The sequence below is a fragment of the Oryzias melastigma genome, linkage group LG1 (genome assembly GCF_002922805.2).
Source record: "Oryzias melastigma strain HK-1 linkage group LG1, ASM292280v2, whole genome shotgun sequence".
In the NCBI taxonomy this organism is placed as follows: domain Eukaryota; kingdom Metazoa; phylum Chordata; class Actinopteri; order Beloniformes; family Adrianichthyidae; genus Oryzias; species Oryzias melastigma.
In genome coordinates this window covers 17,384,109-17,402,137 of record NC_050512.1, presented here as the reverse complement: position 1 = coordinate 17,402,137, position 18,029 = coordinate 17,384,109, and the positions used below count along the sequence as shown (strand labels likewise).

At 38.4% G+C, this 18,029-nt stretch overlaps 1 protein-coding gene across 1 annotated transcript in view; it reads right to left on the bottom strand.

The window, feature by feature from the left end:
• Positions 1-2,577: 2,577 nt before the first annotated feature.
• cxxc4 (CXXC finger 4) overlaps positions 2,578-18,029 on the bottom strand; it is a 28,502-nt gene continuing 13,050 nt past the window's right edge. Inside the window, exon 3 of the mRNA XM_024289330.2 lies at positions 2,578-3,618. Within this exon, the coding sequence (XP_024145098.1) occupies positions 3,574-3,618 (45 nt within the window). The 3' untranslated portion in view covers positions 2,578-3,573. The remainder of the gene's footprint in view (positions 3,619-18,029) is intronic.

Below are 18,029 nucleotides of genomic sequence, written 5' to 3'. Positions count from 1 at the left end.
ATTTATATTATTATTATTATTTTAAAAGATACTCAAAGACGCTTACAAAACAAGCAAATTATATTAAAAAAGCAGTAATAAGAAACATTCAATTTAAAGATGGAAATTATGAAATAAAATGAAAGATTAAAAGCAATTTTAAAAAGATGGGTTTTAAGAGTTTTCTTAAATAAGGAAAAGTTAATGGAGTCCCGGATGTGTTGAGGTAGCTTTAGTTCCAATGGGCAGGTGCAGTGATGGAAAATTATTTTACAATACTGGAGCTGTCCAGTTTTGAGCCAGATTCCAGCTCAGATGAGGAAAATGAAGACATATATTTATCTATTTGTGTGCAAGTGGATGCATCAGAGTGGAGCGGAGCAGGGAGCTGGTGGCCTTCAAAATGTAGTTTGAACATAACAACTACAAACTTTTTCAGTCTTCTCCTGGTTTCATAACAATTTGAATAAAGAAATACTTAAATGTGCATTTTTTTAGCTTGATTTTCTTTTTGTGTCCTCCATCATCTCCTCGATCAATTTTAATAAAAAGATAAATATAAGAGTAAGAAGAAAAGAAGCATATATTTTTATCTTTTTTTCACCTGAAACCCTAACAACATTATAGTAGAAGTCTTTCATGTATCGAAATAGAGCTGTAAAAAAAGCCTGGAACAAGATTTACCAGATTTGCACCACTTTGACATTTAGTGTGAACACCATGTGCGTTAAAGAATCTGAGTTTAGCGTGTTCTTGAATGTGCATCATGTCCGATGGGAACATAGACATAATGGAGGTTTGGTGTAAAAAGCCTTATAAAATGTATGGTTTTAAATAGGCTATTGTAATAGTCCATCATCCAACTTATCGTTCAAATGAAGCTGGTACAGCAAATGTTTCAACGGGACTTTTAAAAAAAAAAGACTCACTCTTAAAAATCTCTGTAGAGTTGTCTGAAAATGTTAGGGGTGTAATGATCATTTGACTCAATCAATTAATTTATTTATATTCCTAAAATCCAACCAGATTGATCTCTCTGATACAGGTTGTTCATCAAATCAAACTGAATCAACTTATACCATCAAAAATCGTTTAAAAATGAAATAAATTGATTGTATCAATATTGGAAAATGCTATTAGGATTGAGGTATGGAAAGTTTATTTTACTATAACGTAAAGTGAGATCACAGCAGACAAAAAAAAAAAAAAACATTGATGTGAAGAAACAGCCGTTTTATGAACCATAAGAAACTAAAACTTGAATGGTTTTTCTATTAATTCTTGCTTACTTGTTTGTTTGTTCACATATTTACATTACACTTGATTATCTTGCAAGAAATGCAAAGAGTCTAGAAAACTTCACCTGTACTGTTTAGTACCAGGTATTCATCTCTGAGTCACACTGGTTGAAGCTTTGGCTAAAGATGTCCTGGATCCATTTTAGGTCAGTGAATCAGATCGATCAAAATGAACCAATATCAACTATCATCAACCACAAATTATGATATGAATAGAAAAATCCCCAACATTTCTGATTGGCAAAGTTCAGAATGGGTTAATGATTGCTTGATTACAAGGTCGCCTAATCGAGTTCTGTGGATTGAAGACTTTTCATTTGCCATGATTTCCAGCTTGCTCCTGTTGCCCTCAGAATCTCTGCTTCCTCCTGTCAAAGCAGAAAGCTGAACATCACCAGCAGGCCCTGAAGACTTTAAAATTCCAGTTAGAGAGCAAAGGAGAGGGAGGTGTGGCGGTGGGGGGAGGATTAGAGAGGAGCCGTCTCTGATGTTGTTTAATCTTACCGGCCAGGGAGCAAGCCAGCCACTGCACTCCTGATGTACATTATCAACCTCTGATGACCAGCAAGGGGGATTTGGCGCCTTAGATGCCGCTCTGCTGCCAACGCCGCTGGTGCAGAGCACTTCAGACCGTCTTCCTGACCGGCCGTAACCAGCCAGCAGCTCAATTTGGCTGATGGCAAGCGTGCTCAGCCAGGGGTAAAGTCAGTCCCGGATGATTTCCTTCTTCTCCGCTCGCTCTTCTCGGCACTGACACCCCTCCCCTTCGCAACCATCATCCAAATGTGCCTCTGTCCTCTCTTTCCCTCCCATTGCTGTCCTCCCTTGGCATTATTACACCCCCCCACCCCACCCCCCCAGTGAAACTGAAAGAGCCAGCAATCACTCAGTCGCTCACATTATCTCAGGATCCTGTCTTGTTCCTCCCTCCCCACCCCAGCAGCCATCCTCCTCTCTTTTGCTGCTTTACGTCCCTCCATTCCGCCTTCCCCAAGTGCATTCCAGCATGACATACCACACGGGATTTCACGAGTCCTTTAAAGTCTGCTGCCTCTGGGAACCACTCTTCTTCATGCTACATTTTAGTATTCTAGGGAATACATGACTGGGGAGGCAACCAGGGCTGCTATTTTTCTGCAGTCTCCTCCTGGTTGTTATTTCTGTTGATGCTTTCTGGCAGAAAAACAAAAAAAAAGGAGGAAAACGGCAGCTATCAGGTGATTGTCACTGATTGCTGATTTTTTTTTTTTCTTGGCTGCTAAAACCCTCTTTTTTTATTGACCACCCATTTTCAGTGCAGATATCTTTTACTTGTTTATTTGAACACATAAACGCATCACAACAACATTATAAAAATTCTTAGTAATCATTAAAACCAAAACACATTTACACATGCAACAATAGGGTTTTGGACAATGAGTAACTGTGAATAATTTTGTTACTGGAATTTATTGAGATCACTCTTGCACTTGCAAGAGCCACATTTGACGTGTCAGATATGTCTACCGTTCAGCTGGTAAATCTACATTTTTTTTTACCTCACCTCGCTTTTGAGAACATTTCATGACAAAAACTAAAAAAAAAAAAAAAAAAAACGGCATCTTGGTCGTTTTGTGGAACCAGCATTAAAAAAAAGAAAAAAACAATCTGGTGCAATCAAATGGCGTCCAATTCAAGTTTTACGGAAGGGCCGCATGAAGAGACGGCGTGCCCCGTTCTGCAGTGAGTGGACACGGATGAGAAGACAAGTCAACAATCCCATCATGCTTCGAGGAAACTCCATCAACGATCTTGTTAAGATTCTATTTCAAGGAATAAAAGACAAAACTGCAAGAATGAGTCACTTTGGTGGAATTACTAAAACCCAAAAAAGTAAAAAAATAAAAATAATAATAAACTGACTGGTTGAAGGATAATAAACAGATTATTGCTCCAGAGTGACGTGTTGGGATTCTTAGATCATCAATCCTCGTGGCCTCTTCTGTTGGACGGATTCACTGAGGTTGATTGTCTGTTTAAGTCCTTTACATAGGATGGGCTGTAAAACCTACAGCCGCAACACTGAAAACACATTCATAGACACCAAAAATATACATAATGATACTGTTGAAAGGTACAATAATTACACAAAAAAGGAAATTACAGAGTTAAAACAACACTGTTATGTTTTTGTTCCTCTTTTTCCTGCTTGCGTCCTTTTCCAAAAGTGGTGGGCGACTTAAATCCTGTGAATCCGTCAGGGGCTCCTGGCAGAAAGTCTAGAGTGCCACCTGCCCTCCTGCTGGATGAGCTTCTCCTAAAAGAACCATCGAAAAGCCTCGCCATTGTTTACAGGCGTCCTCTGTGGGAGGAAAGAGAAAAAGGGGGTTTTATTTAGTGGCATAAAAGGACAGTTTTCTTAAAAATAAACCAATCCAGACATTCCAGATGTTTGAATCAGTCACCAGTTAATGGGTAAAAATTGGTTGTTTCGACAGTTAATAAAAATGAGGAAAATATGAACCTGGAGGGGTGACTGTGCAGCTCAACCTTCAATGCGAGTATATCATTAAAGGAGCCAGCCAAGGTGATTACATCCCCGTTCCTCCCACACCCAAATAATCAGCGCGCCGGATGAAATATTCAGTTCAAATTCCCAAGAAGCGACAATGAAGCATTTAATTACTGAGCACGAGCTGCAGTCAGGGGGAACAGTGCATCGTTTCAATTTGAGCCGGGGCCAGCAGCCCACCCCCACACGCCCCTCCACAAAACCCCAAAACCTCCATGGCAGGAGCAGCCTCTTCTCTGAAGATGATTTGGAAGCCACAGACATGAAAAGCTGGAGCATACCAATGAAGAACCAGCATATTTGAGGGTTTTTCTTTCCTTTTTGGTGCCTAAAAAAATGATAACAAACGTTAAAGGTTGGTTTAATTTACGTTAAAATGTATATGTTGACAGTTCCTCAGATTAGTGAATTCTTCTGTTTCCATTTCCTCTTATTTTTCATTTAATACTATTCATTTACTTTCTCAGTCTGAGCTTCTGTTTATTGTATATGAACAAGCATGACGTAAAGTTGATCAGTTTTTTTATTAAAATAAACTTATCATCAAAATTTGTGTTCTGTGCAGCTTTCCAAGTAAAGTTGATTTATATTAGATGTCTTACATAATTAATTTAAATTTTTTTTTAGCTGTTTAACCTCTTAAGAACTGGCGTTCACATATGTAGATATCACATTTTGGGTTATACTCCAACAATAGTTAACTCTCCTTAACTGGGGCTATATGTTTAGACAGTTTATTTTAACCTTCTAGGAGGTTAAAATAAAAAAGCATAAATGCTGATGATACATCTGATTTTGTTTTGAGAGAAACTAAGATTTTTTCATGTGACGAACAGTCTAAAATCTATAGGATTTTTTTTTTTTTGCTATAAAAAAATCCCCCAAAAATCTGTGATGCAAATCTTATTTAGGACTCCCACTTTCATTATATAAAAGAGAAAGTGTTCATCCATTAAAGTAAAAGATATAATAAAATGCTTTTGAATCAGCCCTGCATTGATCAAAACTAACTGTGTCAAAATATTATTTTTTTGTATAGAACCCTAATGTTTCCATGCAAAACGTACATTTATCTTGCAGGAATGAGCAGTAAAATCATCATAATCAACCCAAATATTCTTCCAGCTTAAATTTCATGTATTCCGTTTTACAAAATACCATGACTCAGATGTAGTGGTACAACTGATGTACACATTTAGACAATGGCTGCAAAAAAAGTGAGTTACTACCACTTTAAAGAAACAGAAGTTTAAAGATTTAAACCCCATACATAATATTAAAATGCGTCAACTTTTGGAAAATATATATTAAAACAATTTATGAATCTAGGCAGATAAAATATGGTAAATCATTTATGTTTGTTGAGAAAAAGCAGGAAAAATCTGTTTTAAATCAATCTGTTAATAGTGTTAGTGCAGATAATGCCTGTATGGCCCATATTTAACGCTGATGAATAAAATGAAGGATAAATCATTGCTTCATACTTTCTGAACAGCAACATTGAAGTTATGATACACTTTTATGCATAAAATTTGGACTATTTACATCTCCTTATGCACACAGTGGTGGTGCACTAAATACTTTCAGATTGAGGTCAAACTTTACTTGATAAACAAACAGCTGTCGCCTAAATTGTACTTTTATTAGAAGAATTCTTTGAAAAAAGTTTGAAAAATAGAATTGATTAAGCACAAATAAATAAATAAATAACTTTAGATTAAACCACTATTATATAAATCTATAAATCTGAACTCACTGATTACATATTAACATCACCCTCATGATTCTTAATCCAAAGTCGTCACATTTGTTAATGTTTGACCCTGAACTTCTACATACATGGAATTCACATTTAGTGTCTGTATGTGTTACAGTACTACCTCTTTTGATAATATGATATGAAGGTTAAGTACTGGATTGTTATATATGTTGTGAAATATCTCCGTATTTCAGTTGTATCATTTTTTTCTGATCAGTAAGTCTACAGGAAATCAAAAAAAGCTAACATTTTGGAAAGAAAAATACATTTGTATAAAAAAATAAATGAAAGTAATTTGTATTTAAGGTTTTTGCTAATACCAACAGCGGATTCTTTCCTACTAAACAAATGGTGATCTGCTTAAATAACAGGTTGTTTCCTCGTATTGAACAGCTATGACGGTCTCTGTGGTCTTTATGAGGCTTGAAGACTTTCTTCATAAACCTAATCTAAAGCTGTCACCTGTACATTTGAGAGCTTGGCTCATCCTCACACCCATTATATATTCTTTCTGTGTCAGTGGCAACAATTTACCATATTTTCACACCACATTAAGCAATTACCATTATCCTTCCGAGAGACTAATAGAGGAGCTGGGAGCAGCAGGATACCATCATCACCTATTTAAAACCCTGGATAAATGATACACTGTTGTGTTTTAAAGGGTCAAGATGTTCTCACACGTCGGATTTTGCCTTTTTTACCCAAGAGCAATGAGGTGATTGCTATGTCAGAGTGACTTCAATATTTTTCTTCCATTTTTTAAAATTAATTTCCTTTAATTTTGTCTTTTACAAGAAGATCCAGCCAAGAATATTTCATTTATGTAGCTGTTCTGATAAATAAAAGTGAAATTAAGCTCCCCTTTTCAATGATCAAATCTTTTATTAGTAAAATTGTGTTTTTTTTCAATTAATGATGAGCAGATTTGATTATAAAAAAGCAGAGATGGGTTAAAAAGACTTATTCTTTTGTTTTTTTTACCTCTGGCTCTCATTAAATTTCCAGAATAAAATAGAAGTCAACAAGCAGAGGATAAAAACAATTTGTTGCCGTTGTTTCAAGTCAAAGAAAAGTGTGGAAAAGGTGAGGCAGCTTTGTGAGGGACAACCTGAAATGAAAAAAAAAAAAAAATCTGACACTGAAGCGTTTCAGTGGAGGGCTAGAACATTTTATCTGGGGGGGGTGGAAGACCTTGGAAGAGTAGAGAAGAAGGCCATTACAAATTATACAAATTTTAAACAGTTTTATTATTGATCAGTTATTATTAATGAGTTTCCCAAAAATCAGAATTTCCTCTTGCCACAGCAAGGTAGTGCAGATTTTGGCTAAGGCCAGGGTGCAGGATACACATTACAGGGGCGTGGCAAATAATTTGAGGGGCTCAAGATTTAATTTAAAAGGATTGCTTTTGTTATTTTTGCAACACTTAAATAAGCTTTTATTGATAGTTTCTTAATCTTTGTCAATAATGATACCAATATTTACTCAAAGGAGGATTACTATTGTGCAAGACCTTTGTCAAATTGTGTGAAAATACAGTAAAATAAGATATTTTTTACTGTCAAACTGTACATGTATAGTGAAGCAAAGTACAGGGTGTCCTCTGCAGTGCAGATTAGTACACATATCCAAAGGGAGTGCCTAAGATCCCTCGGTTTTGCAGTCTGGGGTGCAGATAATTACTAATAAGTAACAAAACCCCAAATAAACTTTTTTTTAATCTACTGACCTCTATAAATAGGGTTTTAAAAGTGCTATCTGTTGGTCCTTGCCAAATGTTTGACAATTTAAGATAAACTTGTTTAACTCCTGAAAATATTGTCTTCATCTGTTTGTGTGTTGCCCCCTACAGGTTGAAACGAGGTATAACAGTTGAATTTTGTGATTGGTCAACTGGTGTAAGTCCCGCCTCATTTCAGAAGTTTCACATCATCAAGCTCTGCAGCTCCAGTATAAAAGCTCCGCCCATCTTTGATTCTGCAACAGTCAGTCGTTATCGAGTTAGCTTTAGCATGACTCGTAGGTGTTTGTCTACGTTTGTCGAACATCTACTGGTTTGCACAACTTTCCAGTGGACTTGGAAGTTGAGGGCAATAGGCATTGAATCCAGCGAACTCTGTCCTGGTGATGGATTTGGAATGAACATTTCACCCTGTATTGTTTGCTTAATATGTTAGCCTTAATTTGCTTATGATGCTAGCATCATTTCACCGCTGAGACACGGGTCCACTTTGGTCTGGACCAAGAGCGCTGGCTTTAAGAGAAAATGGAGGAGAAAAATCCTCAACCTCCACAGAAAGTTCTGGGTTGAAACTGCCATTACTGCTCGGCTCCATATTAAAGATGGTGGGAGACAACGTTATCTCAAGCTAACCTCACTGTCACTGTCAATCACAGATCCAAACCACACCTCCCCCGCTCAGTCCGCCCCTTCTTTTGCATTTTTCAGATCTGGGCTGAGAGCGGAGTCAGCCTCCAAGAGGGATAATCTACTCAGAAAGAAAACTGTAACTATTGTAATGCAAAAATATTTTAACAAAAACAATTTAATAAGTATTAATTTGCATTCAGTATCCCTGATGACAGGGGCGGAGCTACGGGGGGAGTAAAAACCTTTGCCCCATCACTTGCCTAAACAATTTTTGAGTCAATATTAGTTATATAATTGACAAATATAAAAAAAAAAAAAAATTCAAGCATGTCAGCTGAAAGTAACGTTATTTTTTATAAATATATTTATTCATTTTTTTACAAAACAATACAAGTACATGAAAAAAAGACAAGACCATAATATGAGAACTGCTATTTTGATAATAATAACAATAATACAACTGTAAAATACATATTTTTGATCCATTTATTTGTAATGTCCATTATGCTGCTCCCATTTGCCACCCTTCCCAAGTCTTCTGCCCCTCTTCCAGCCCCCCATAGAAAATGTTCTAGTTCATCCACTGCCTGGTGACAAACATAATGCAGCAGTTTTATAGAAAGGCTACTCTAGTAGCCTGTACAAATTATCACTCATCTTACACCAAGGTAAGATGAGGAAAAAATGAAGTACCAGTGTGTACTCCAAATGTTTTGGATCTGCACCAAGGTGCGTCCACCAGGGCCCTATCAGGCTCAAGTCCCCTCCTCTCCGACTGCGGTATGCGGCTCACACATGGAGCACAAAAGAGATAAATTAGAGTTGAGGATGTTTATCTTGATCCATATTCTGAAATTGATCAGTCCCTGGTGGAAGTGTGGCTCGCCGGAGACAGTAATGACCCTGATCTGGGCACTCGGCATGTCTCTGTTTTGTTAAGTTCCCACGTTATTGATCAAGTGCGGCTCTTGAGTGCTGCCTGGATTCACTCGTGGGCCCTGTTGCATCTGTACACAGCGGTGACCAGGCACAAAGAAGGCTCAATTAGCACAAGCTCTGAGCTGTCGGCTCCCCCACCTGCGTGTGCCTTCAAATCACCCCCATCAACTAGCAGATGGAGCGGTGGAGGAGGGGGGGGTCCACACGAGACAAGAGGAGGAAGAGGAACGGAGGGAGAAATAGAAAGGGTGAGCAGAAGGCAAGTGCTGATAGTGTTACGCCGGGGACAAGGGATCGATGCCAGCGTTTTACCTCAAGACTTTGTGGCAGGGGGGTTCAGCGCCACGTTAACGACGGCGCCTCTGCAGCAAAGCATGCATAACAACCTCGCAGAGACGACACGCCGACACCGAGGAAAAAAACAATTTCCTGCGCTGACAATGAACGCACACACATAAAAAAACAAACAAAAAGAAAACGGAACTGTCTGAAGGAGGAGGACAACTTCAAATTAACCCCACCACACCGCCACGGTGGGCAGGGTATTGGAGGTGTCTGTTTTTTTCTCCAGTGATAACAGCACAGTAAAGCTGACATGTGGTGGAATAATTCTCTGCTGATTCTGGAGAAACAGTGTGAGATCTCTAGGCGGCCAAGAAACCCTGTGATGCTAACTAAGACTGGCAGGTGCAGTTAATGCTGAAGCCACGTCGTCAGCTGATTTGAGACCGAGCAGCAGACAGGCAGGAGCGAGAATGAAAGGGCGAATCATAATCAAGGCTAAAGGCGTCGCAGAGCCTCATGCAGTCATGCTAGGGCAACTTCAACCTCAAGCCACAGTCTTGGCAATCCAGGTTAAAGTCTGATCCTCTCTACGCTCCACAAATAAATAATAAAAATACGCAAAAGGGCCTTAACCCCCTGCCCACCCCTGCTCCCCCCTATTCCCTGCAGCCTTGGCGTCACTCTGTGCTGGGGCCAGCGATAAACCACTCAAGACGATGAGGATGATAATGGCAGACGCCGCAGCGCCTCAAAATTCAATCAGCGCCCGGACGTCAATGCGGATGAGTGTAAAAGTGAAATATGCTCGGCGGCGTGTGTTAAAAGACGGCACACGGGGCTCACAGAGACAACAAGAGGAGATAAAGGGAATGATGAGGTAAAAAGCAAGTGAAGGAAGACATGGAGGAAGGAGAGAAAGAGAGAGGGAAAAAATGAAAATAATGTGGCTCCACTGCTCTGCTTGCAGCACAATCCCACTGGCATTCTGAGCAGCCCTGCTTTAACCACAGACTGTGAATAAATTAGCCTTTTGAACTCAGGGTGATTGCAAATGTGCCCCGGTTTCTCTTGAGACATGTCTGGCAGTAACCCTCAGCTCTGTGCTCCCAGCCAGCCTTGTCACAGAAGCCGCCTCTCCTCAACCTGCATGCTCATGTTATGCACAGCCGCACACAGGCACGCACATCATCATAATTTAATTCGCCATAATTGTTAGAGTTTTGCTTTTTTTGCCTCTGCTCCCCTTTTTTAACTTTTTCCCTCCATTTTATATGAGACACTAATGGAAAAGCTGATTAAAAAATGTTTATTAGAAAAAATATTCTTGTAAAGGGCCTATATCATGCTATTCTTAAGACTTTTAGACTAAACTATAAAGATATGTATGATAATATATTTCCTTTGGCACACTAAAGAACACTTTTTTTTTAATAAAATGTGAAGTATTTTCACGAGTAAGACGCCTCGATCTCTGAGGCTCCGCCTCTCACTCCTTGTGGGTCCCACCCATTTGATGAGATCATCTTAGAGCCAGCCTCAGCAAAAAAACAAAACAAACAAACAAAAAAAAAACAACATCCGAACATGTTTGTGTTAGCCCGGGGGTGGAGCTAGCAGTCCAGACTCTTCCTGCAAGGGGCTGTTCCTCACTTTGTGATCTAAAGGAGCGCCGCTTCTAAAGTAACAAACAACCATTTGAGCTAGAATTCTTTGAAGACAGGACACAACTGGAAGATATACGGTATTCTGCATCTAAAATGAAAGTTTTTTGCTGATCACTGCTAGCTCTGTGGAGAAATCAAGGGTTGTGTCAGAGCAGACTTCCTGGAGCGAGCGGGTGGCATTGATCTTACGTCAGCACGTTTCCAACCGCTCGTTTTCGCTGCAGACAGCGCAGGTTTTTAGAGAATTACTCTTAAATGCATGAACGGATCAAAATGTCGCTTTGGGGTTCTTTATAGTGAGGAATGGACAGTAAAATGTATTTAAAACCTTAAATAGTAGAATTTTGATGGTAGGGCCCCTTTAAGAACAAGGGTCTCAGTCAGGTTTAGGGGAAACCAAAGTCTGGAAGTAACGTCAATATGCAATGTAATGAGCAACCATTGACTGTATATGTGAGAAGTAGTCTGGGTGAGTATGGCATCACCCACAGAAGGTGGTTTATTTCCAGCTCCAACAAAATGAAGTCAATTCAGTAGCCATTTTTTTTTCAATACAGATGTTGCCTTATTGGAACCAGAAACCGTCAGAAAGCAGTGATTGGTCGAAGTTGGTTTGAGTCAATGTTTCTGTTTGAGGAATATGATAGGCCAGTATATAACTTGAATAACCTACAAATAAAAATATGAAAAAAAGCGTTTTATCAAAAACGTGTTTAAAAAAATGGTAGCAGAGAAAAAATGATTGTTTTGATAATTATAATGAATAGTTGTTTCTTTCTCCATAGAAGTCTAGGAGATTTTTTATTTCTGGGACCAGTGGGTACCTTCTGTCTGGAACACGAGGAAGAAGGGGTACTCAGTCCTTTTCTTGTATACAGTCTATGCCAACAATCCAAACTACTGTTTGATTCTCTAAGATCTTTGTTTAACTTCTGAGAGCACTTTGTAAAAGTTAGTTATTTCCTCACATTCAAATTGAGTCTATGGGACTATCCTGGTGTGAAAGCAGCCTAAGAATGAGTAAATGTGGGTGGTACTTTAAAATGGTTGGAGTATCAAAAAAGAACAAGACAAACAGCTACAATTTAAAGTTTATTAGATCACAGTTGTATATTTATATTGCGAAAAGCAGTGTTTATTTCTGCTTTTGACAAATATGTTGCTTTTTGGAGGTAAGAGTTTGGCACTCCCACTTTAACGGTGTGCCTCTTTAAAATCAGGATTACAGAATTCATGTAAAGCAGGCAGGAAAAATACATGTCCAAGTATTCTTAAAGTTCACAAAACTGAAGGCATTTTAAAAATGGCTCAATGTTAACATTGAATGTTTGGGGTTGCGTCAGCGCTAGCTTACTCTCAAAGGGCCTACATTAACTTGTTAAGCTTTTAAGTGTATTATAAAGTTAATTCCTCAAAAAAAAAAAAAAAAAAAAACAAAGCGGTATTTTTCTCCATTCTTGCATTTCTGAACAATCGTCTCAAACCCTGCTCTCTGAGCACCAGCCCCTCCAAATCCACGAGAACGACTGGGTCCCTACATTCATACGTATGAATGTGGGGGAACAGCCCCTTCCAGGAAGAGTCTAGGCTAACAAAAAACAAACATTTTCTTCACTGAGCTAGCAGCAATCTTTAAAATACTTTCATTGTAGCATCGACTCTAAGAAGAAGTGGTTTATCTTGCAACTAATGCAGAGAAAAGAACAAGTTTGGATGTTTTTGCTGGCAAAACGCTGATATGCTGCCGAGGCCCGCTCAAGGATGACGTCATGAAGTAGGCGGCACCCACAAGGAGCGAAAGGCGGAGCCTCAGAGATTGAGGCGTCAAAAGGAGCTCACGAAAGAAACTCAGATTTCATAAATAATTCTTTCTTTAGTGTGCCAAAACCAACTTATTATCATATGGATGTAGTTTAATCTGCAAGGGTTTGAATAGCATGATATAGACCCTTAAACAATAGTTATTTTTACTCAATTTATAAAAGGCAAATCAAGTTGGACACTATTGGTTTTCTGTTTTCTCCTTAAAAATACGTCAATTTATAATTTAAACCAATTCAAACAGGTGTAAAAGCTAAGTTTTTTCCAAAATAAATTCAAGAAATTTGAAATCAAGGTCCAGTCTTAATATCCTTATAATCAAATCATGCTAAGTGTATTGCAAACGCTTGTGAAAATTTTGCCTTTTTTTGCTGACTAGGCATGAATATGTTGTGGGGGCCTGATGATGAGCTTAAGAGCTGTGCCTAAGAGTGGCTGGGCAGTCACAGTTGGGAGATTAGGCTGAGGGGCAGCGGCGGAAAAACCAAATCCATCTCCATCTCAGAAACATCCTAAAGCAGATTACTTACTTCAGATGGAGAGGAAGAGAGGGGGAACAGAGGGAAGGGAAAGGGGGAGGAGATGGATGAGGAAGAAGAAAAAGAGGCAGCAATTAGCGTAGATGCAATTCTGGCACCGTTCTCTGACTTGATATTTGACCTTTTCTAAGAGTCTTGCCAAATATCGCCTGAAAAGCACAGACAGACCATATGGCAGAGTGCTGCTGGAGGCTGAGTGCACAGCGACTCCAAGCCTCCGTATGCTAATGGGAAAATGTAATTACAGTGCAGTATTCCTGTAAGACGAACGTTTCAAGAGGAGTGATTCACGGTGTGATGGGGCAAGCTTCATCCGCCTCACAGAAAAACACCTTTTGTGATCAAACAATTAGAGAGCCGTTAAGTGGACAGGGCCTAATACGCCAGAAGTAATAGTTATAATGAAGATGAAAACAGGGAGCGAAAAAACATGAAATTCACACTGAATTTGCAGCTGAAGAAAGCAGTCTGCTCCCCGAGTCACTCGTGCCACAGCAAATACCGTTCAGCCGCCGCCGCCGATGGCAAAACACCTGCTGAGCAGGTGACGTCATTGACGGCTCAAAACAGACGGCGGTGCAGCGACACACCTCTGTTTATGAGACATGGTGTGAACGTGCTCTTTAAACTGAAAAGAGACGCTTTTGAGAGAGAAGAAAAAAAAGCTTTCAAAGGTGTCTAAGAGATGAAAACGGAAACAGGAGCAGCACTATATAGCTGGAAATGTGTCTTAGCCTATTTACTATGTTCTGGTTTATCTTATTTAAAGCATTTTATTGCTGTTGAGGACAGTAAACAGGTTCAATATGAAGCATTTCTTTCCCAGATCAGACCAAATTTCCTCAGAAATCCCCCTTTTAGCATTTATAAGCAGTGGCAGGCAAAACCAGATTTTAATTCACTTTATAGTCTTACTTTTCAATGCCAGAGGAGAGTGTAAAAACAAAGCAAATTTGTAAAATGTTTACTTTCATTATGGCTTCTTTGTGCTGTGGCACTGCTCCTGCCAGTCAACAACAGCTGTACCACAGATGGAAAGTGTTTGACTTTCAGTATTTTTCCCCAAAACCTCCATCTCTTTCTGGTCTTAACAAAGTCGAAGGAAACTCGTCTGCGCCTCTGCGAACACTTCTTCTAATGCTACACCTTCTGTGTGGAAGGAGAGTAAACACAAAAACATATGACAGGTAGTGTGCAGATTACGGTCTCCAGTGTCAGATCAAAACTCCCAATCACATATGCTAACCCGCTCCCCATCGCTTCTATGTGTGAGAATGTCCCGCGTCCTTCAGCATGAAGAACTGCAGCTTAATGGAACCAAATCATGTATGCCTAATCATTTATAAAGAAAATTCTACAGTATGGGAAAAGTGAAATTATCATAATGAAAGATACAGCGACCCTAAAGTGAAACCTACATAAAAAAAAAATTAAAAAAAATCTAAAAATTGAAGTTGCATTATTTTTTCTGGTTACTATCTGGTGCACACCAGATAGTAACTGGTGCACGCCAGATAGTAACTGAAAAAAAAAAATATGAAGCAAAAATTTGTTTTTTTCTGGTTACTATCTGGTGAGCGCAATTTATTATCTCGTGCACACCAGATAATAACTGGTGCACACCAGACAGTAACGGATGTGCACCTGATGGTAACGGAAAAAAATTCAAAAAATTGAAGTGAATTTTATTTTTTTTTTTTACAAAAAATGTAAGTAACATCTTTTTGTATCTAGTGCGCACCAGATAGCAACTGCTGCACACCAGATAATAACTGATGCACACCAGATAGCAACTGAAAAACAAAAATAATAAAAATTGAAGTCACTTTGTTTTTTCTAACATCTAAAGTATTTTTTCTGGTTACTAACTGGTGTGCACCAGTTAGTAACCAAAATCTTTTAGTTTTTTTTTTTATTACTTCCAAGTTTTTATTACTTCAGTGTCCCTTTAGGGGCTCTGTAAAATATAAGTTTTAATTACTAAAAAAGAAATAAATAAACTAGCTTGAAATGCAGACAAACCAGCACCCTCAAAACTTTTGTCTTGTATTGTTGTCACAGTATATCCTGCATAAATGGCCTATACTTATGTAGTGCAATACTAATTTCCATGAACCTATTCATGCACCCACACACTTTCACACACTGATAGTGGCTCCACTAATGAACACTGGCACCAACCAATAACCACCAAGAGCAATGTGGGGTTCAGCGTCTAGCCCCAGAACACTTTGACACTTAGCCAGGCAGGGCAGGAACCAAACCTGCAGCTTTCAAATCATAGGTTGACCGCTCTACCTCTGCACCTCACCTGACCCTTATATGTATTATATTTTAGAAACGTTATGTGTCATATTTTTAAAAAAATGCTTTTATTCTGAAAGTCACAAAATTCAAAATAAAGACGTTTTAAAAAAAAATCCACAGAAGCGGTATCAACATTTATAGACATGCAAATAACAATTTTTAGAGCTGATTCTCTAACACTATCATCTCCAGTTCATTGATGATGGGTTGTTGTTCACTTAGGCAGAGTCAGACGGATGTTTTGCATCTAGTTCTGCTCTGATTTAAAAGACTGAAGTCTGGGACTTGTTCAGTCTGAAAAAGTTCTCCTGAATGGAATTTTTGAGACATCCAACAGGAAAATTAAAAAGCGTCTAAAGCTTTGTATTGGAGCCAGTTATTAAAATAATCTTGCATTTTTTGGTAAAAGCACAGTACCTCCCCCCTTTCAGAGAAGCACGTTAGCCACGAAAAAAAATCTAAGATTTTAAAATATATATATATATATATAACAGTATTCAGTAACTACCCCTAAAAATTCAAATGTTTGTGATAATTGAGTATATTTTATTTTTACAAATGGCCACCATCTTTACAAATGGCCGCCATTTTGGATTTTCCTCGTGGCTAACGTCTTTTTCTGAATGAGGGGTTCCTAAGGTACATTCATGGCAAACTTGGTACTTATACCACAAAATGCACAATTTGATATATCAACTGATATATTACTGGCTCCACTATTGAATACAATTACCGTACTTCTTTGTATTTAAGTCACCCTCAACAAATGACCAAATCTCACAAAATACACCATTTTGTTTTCAAATATATCAAAGTTTATAAGGTGCAATCGTTGTAATAGGACTCAAACAATATGCACACAGTGATGCCAACATTTTAGTTTGAAAGTTGCCACTCTTAAAAAAGGAAAACCTCTAAATTCCCTCCAGTTCCCTTTAAAGTGCCTTCTAATATTTCTAGAACACTGTGACACAGAGAGCATTTCACCTGTTAGAGAAGGATTGGGGACAGTGTGAGCAGGGCAAAGGCTGGAAGATGGGAGCACAGAGGTAGGAGGAGAGCAGACGAACAGGACATGCATCTGCTCCTGTGCACCTGAGGGATCTGGAGTGGAAATCCCCCACTCCGCAGCCACACCGCAGAGCTTTGAACAGCGAAAAACGTCAGCTAGCACAACGAGAAGCCATGTGGGAGTAACGAAGCGAGGGCTAAGCGAGGCAGCATGCTGCCAGTTCTCTGAAATGTTAAATTGAAATGCAAAGTAGGAGCAAGCCTTCTTGTTTTGATCAGACTTCTCAGCATCTGTGTGGGAGCCCTTAAACTTGCATGAGGTATTCCATACGAAAAAGCTTGCGTTTTTGCCAAAAATCAACATCACAATTCCGTTAAGGAAAACTCACACCTGGACAGGAGTCTTTAATTTTTCCAGAGTCAAATTATAATGTCTGTGAAATTTAGAGACTGTAAAAGACACAAGAGACAATAAACTCCAAAACTCTAAACTTGACAACTTTGATGTGGTTTTCCCAAATGTAAATCCTGACCACAAATCCTATAAGGTAACACGAAGTGCTTCTCTTCATTTCCTAAGTGAACAAAAAATGCACATAAATACTGAGGAGTTATGTCTGATAGTACAATATATGAAATATTCTGTCTTGTAGGAAGTGTTCATAAAGAATGTGCCAATTTTAAAACTAGTTTTCCTAAGTTTAAGAAAGAAAAATATTTAAAAAATAAATGTGGAAATCACACTAAAGAGCTTAAAAAACGTAAACAAATATTTATTTTATTACAGTCTTGTAGTTTTACCTGCCATATGCGGCCTGTTTAACTCTTTAATCTGTCCCACCAAACTAGAGTAAATTATATTGATAATCCTAATTAATGTGTCTTGTTATTCCTGGTGTCTCCCCATAGATGGTGCAAAATAGAAACCCTGACCACTGTCGGTTTTTCTCTGTTTATTCTCACTACCTGATTGGTGAGGCTGGCACTAAAATGAGAAAAAGTCAGTTTTGAAAAAGAAGAAAAACTACAAAAAATTTCTATTTTAAAATATATTAATTTTTTATCAAAATTGAACATGCCTTTGTCCAAATTATATGTTATTTATTTGTCTTACTTTTCTACAAGGAAGCTGCAAGTTACACTTTAGGACAGGCTTGTCCAAAGTCCAGCCCATGGGCCAAATGCGGCCTGTGTTCAAATCTCTACCGGCCCACATGGTCCTGTAAAAAATCATCATAATTCTGCACTCTCTAAAAATTAATATTTCTTAGCTGTGATTGGTTGAATTACATTTAAGTGGTTGTAAACCAGTGGCAACAACCTGTGGCTAGTTTACCTTCAAAGCCTTTAAATGATTATCTGTTTCTGTGAGAAAAACAAGTGTTTTTTTTGGTTCTGAATAAAAAAAAAAAGTGTCAATTTCCTGTTCACATTTATTAAATTTAGAAGTTCAGAGAGAGCATTTATTAGTGAATTTATGTAACAAATTTTATATGAACTCA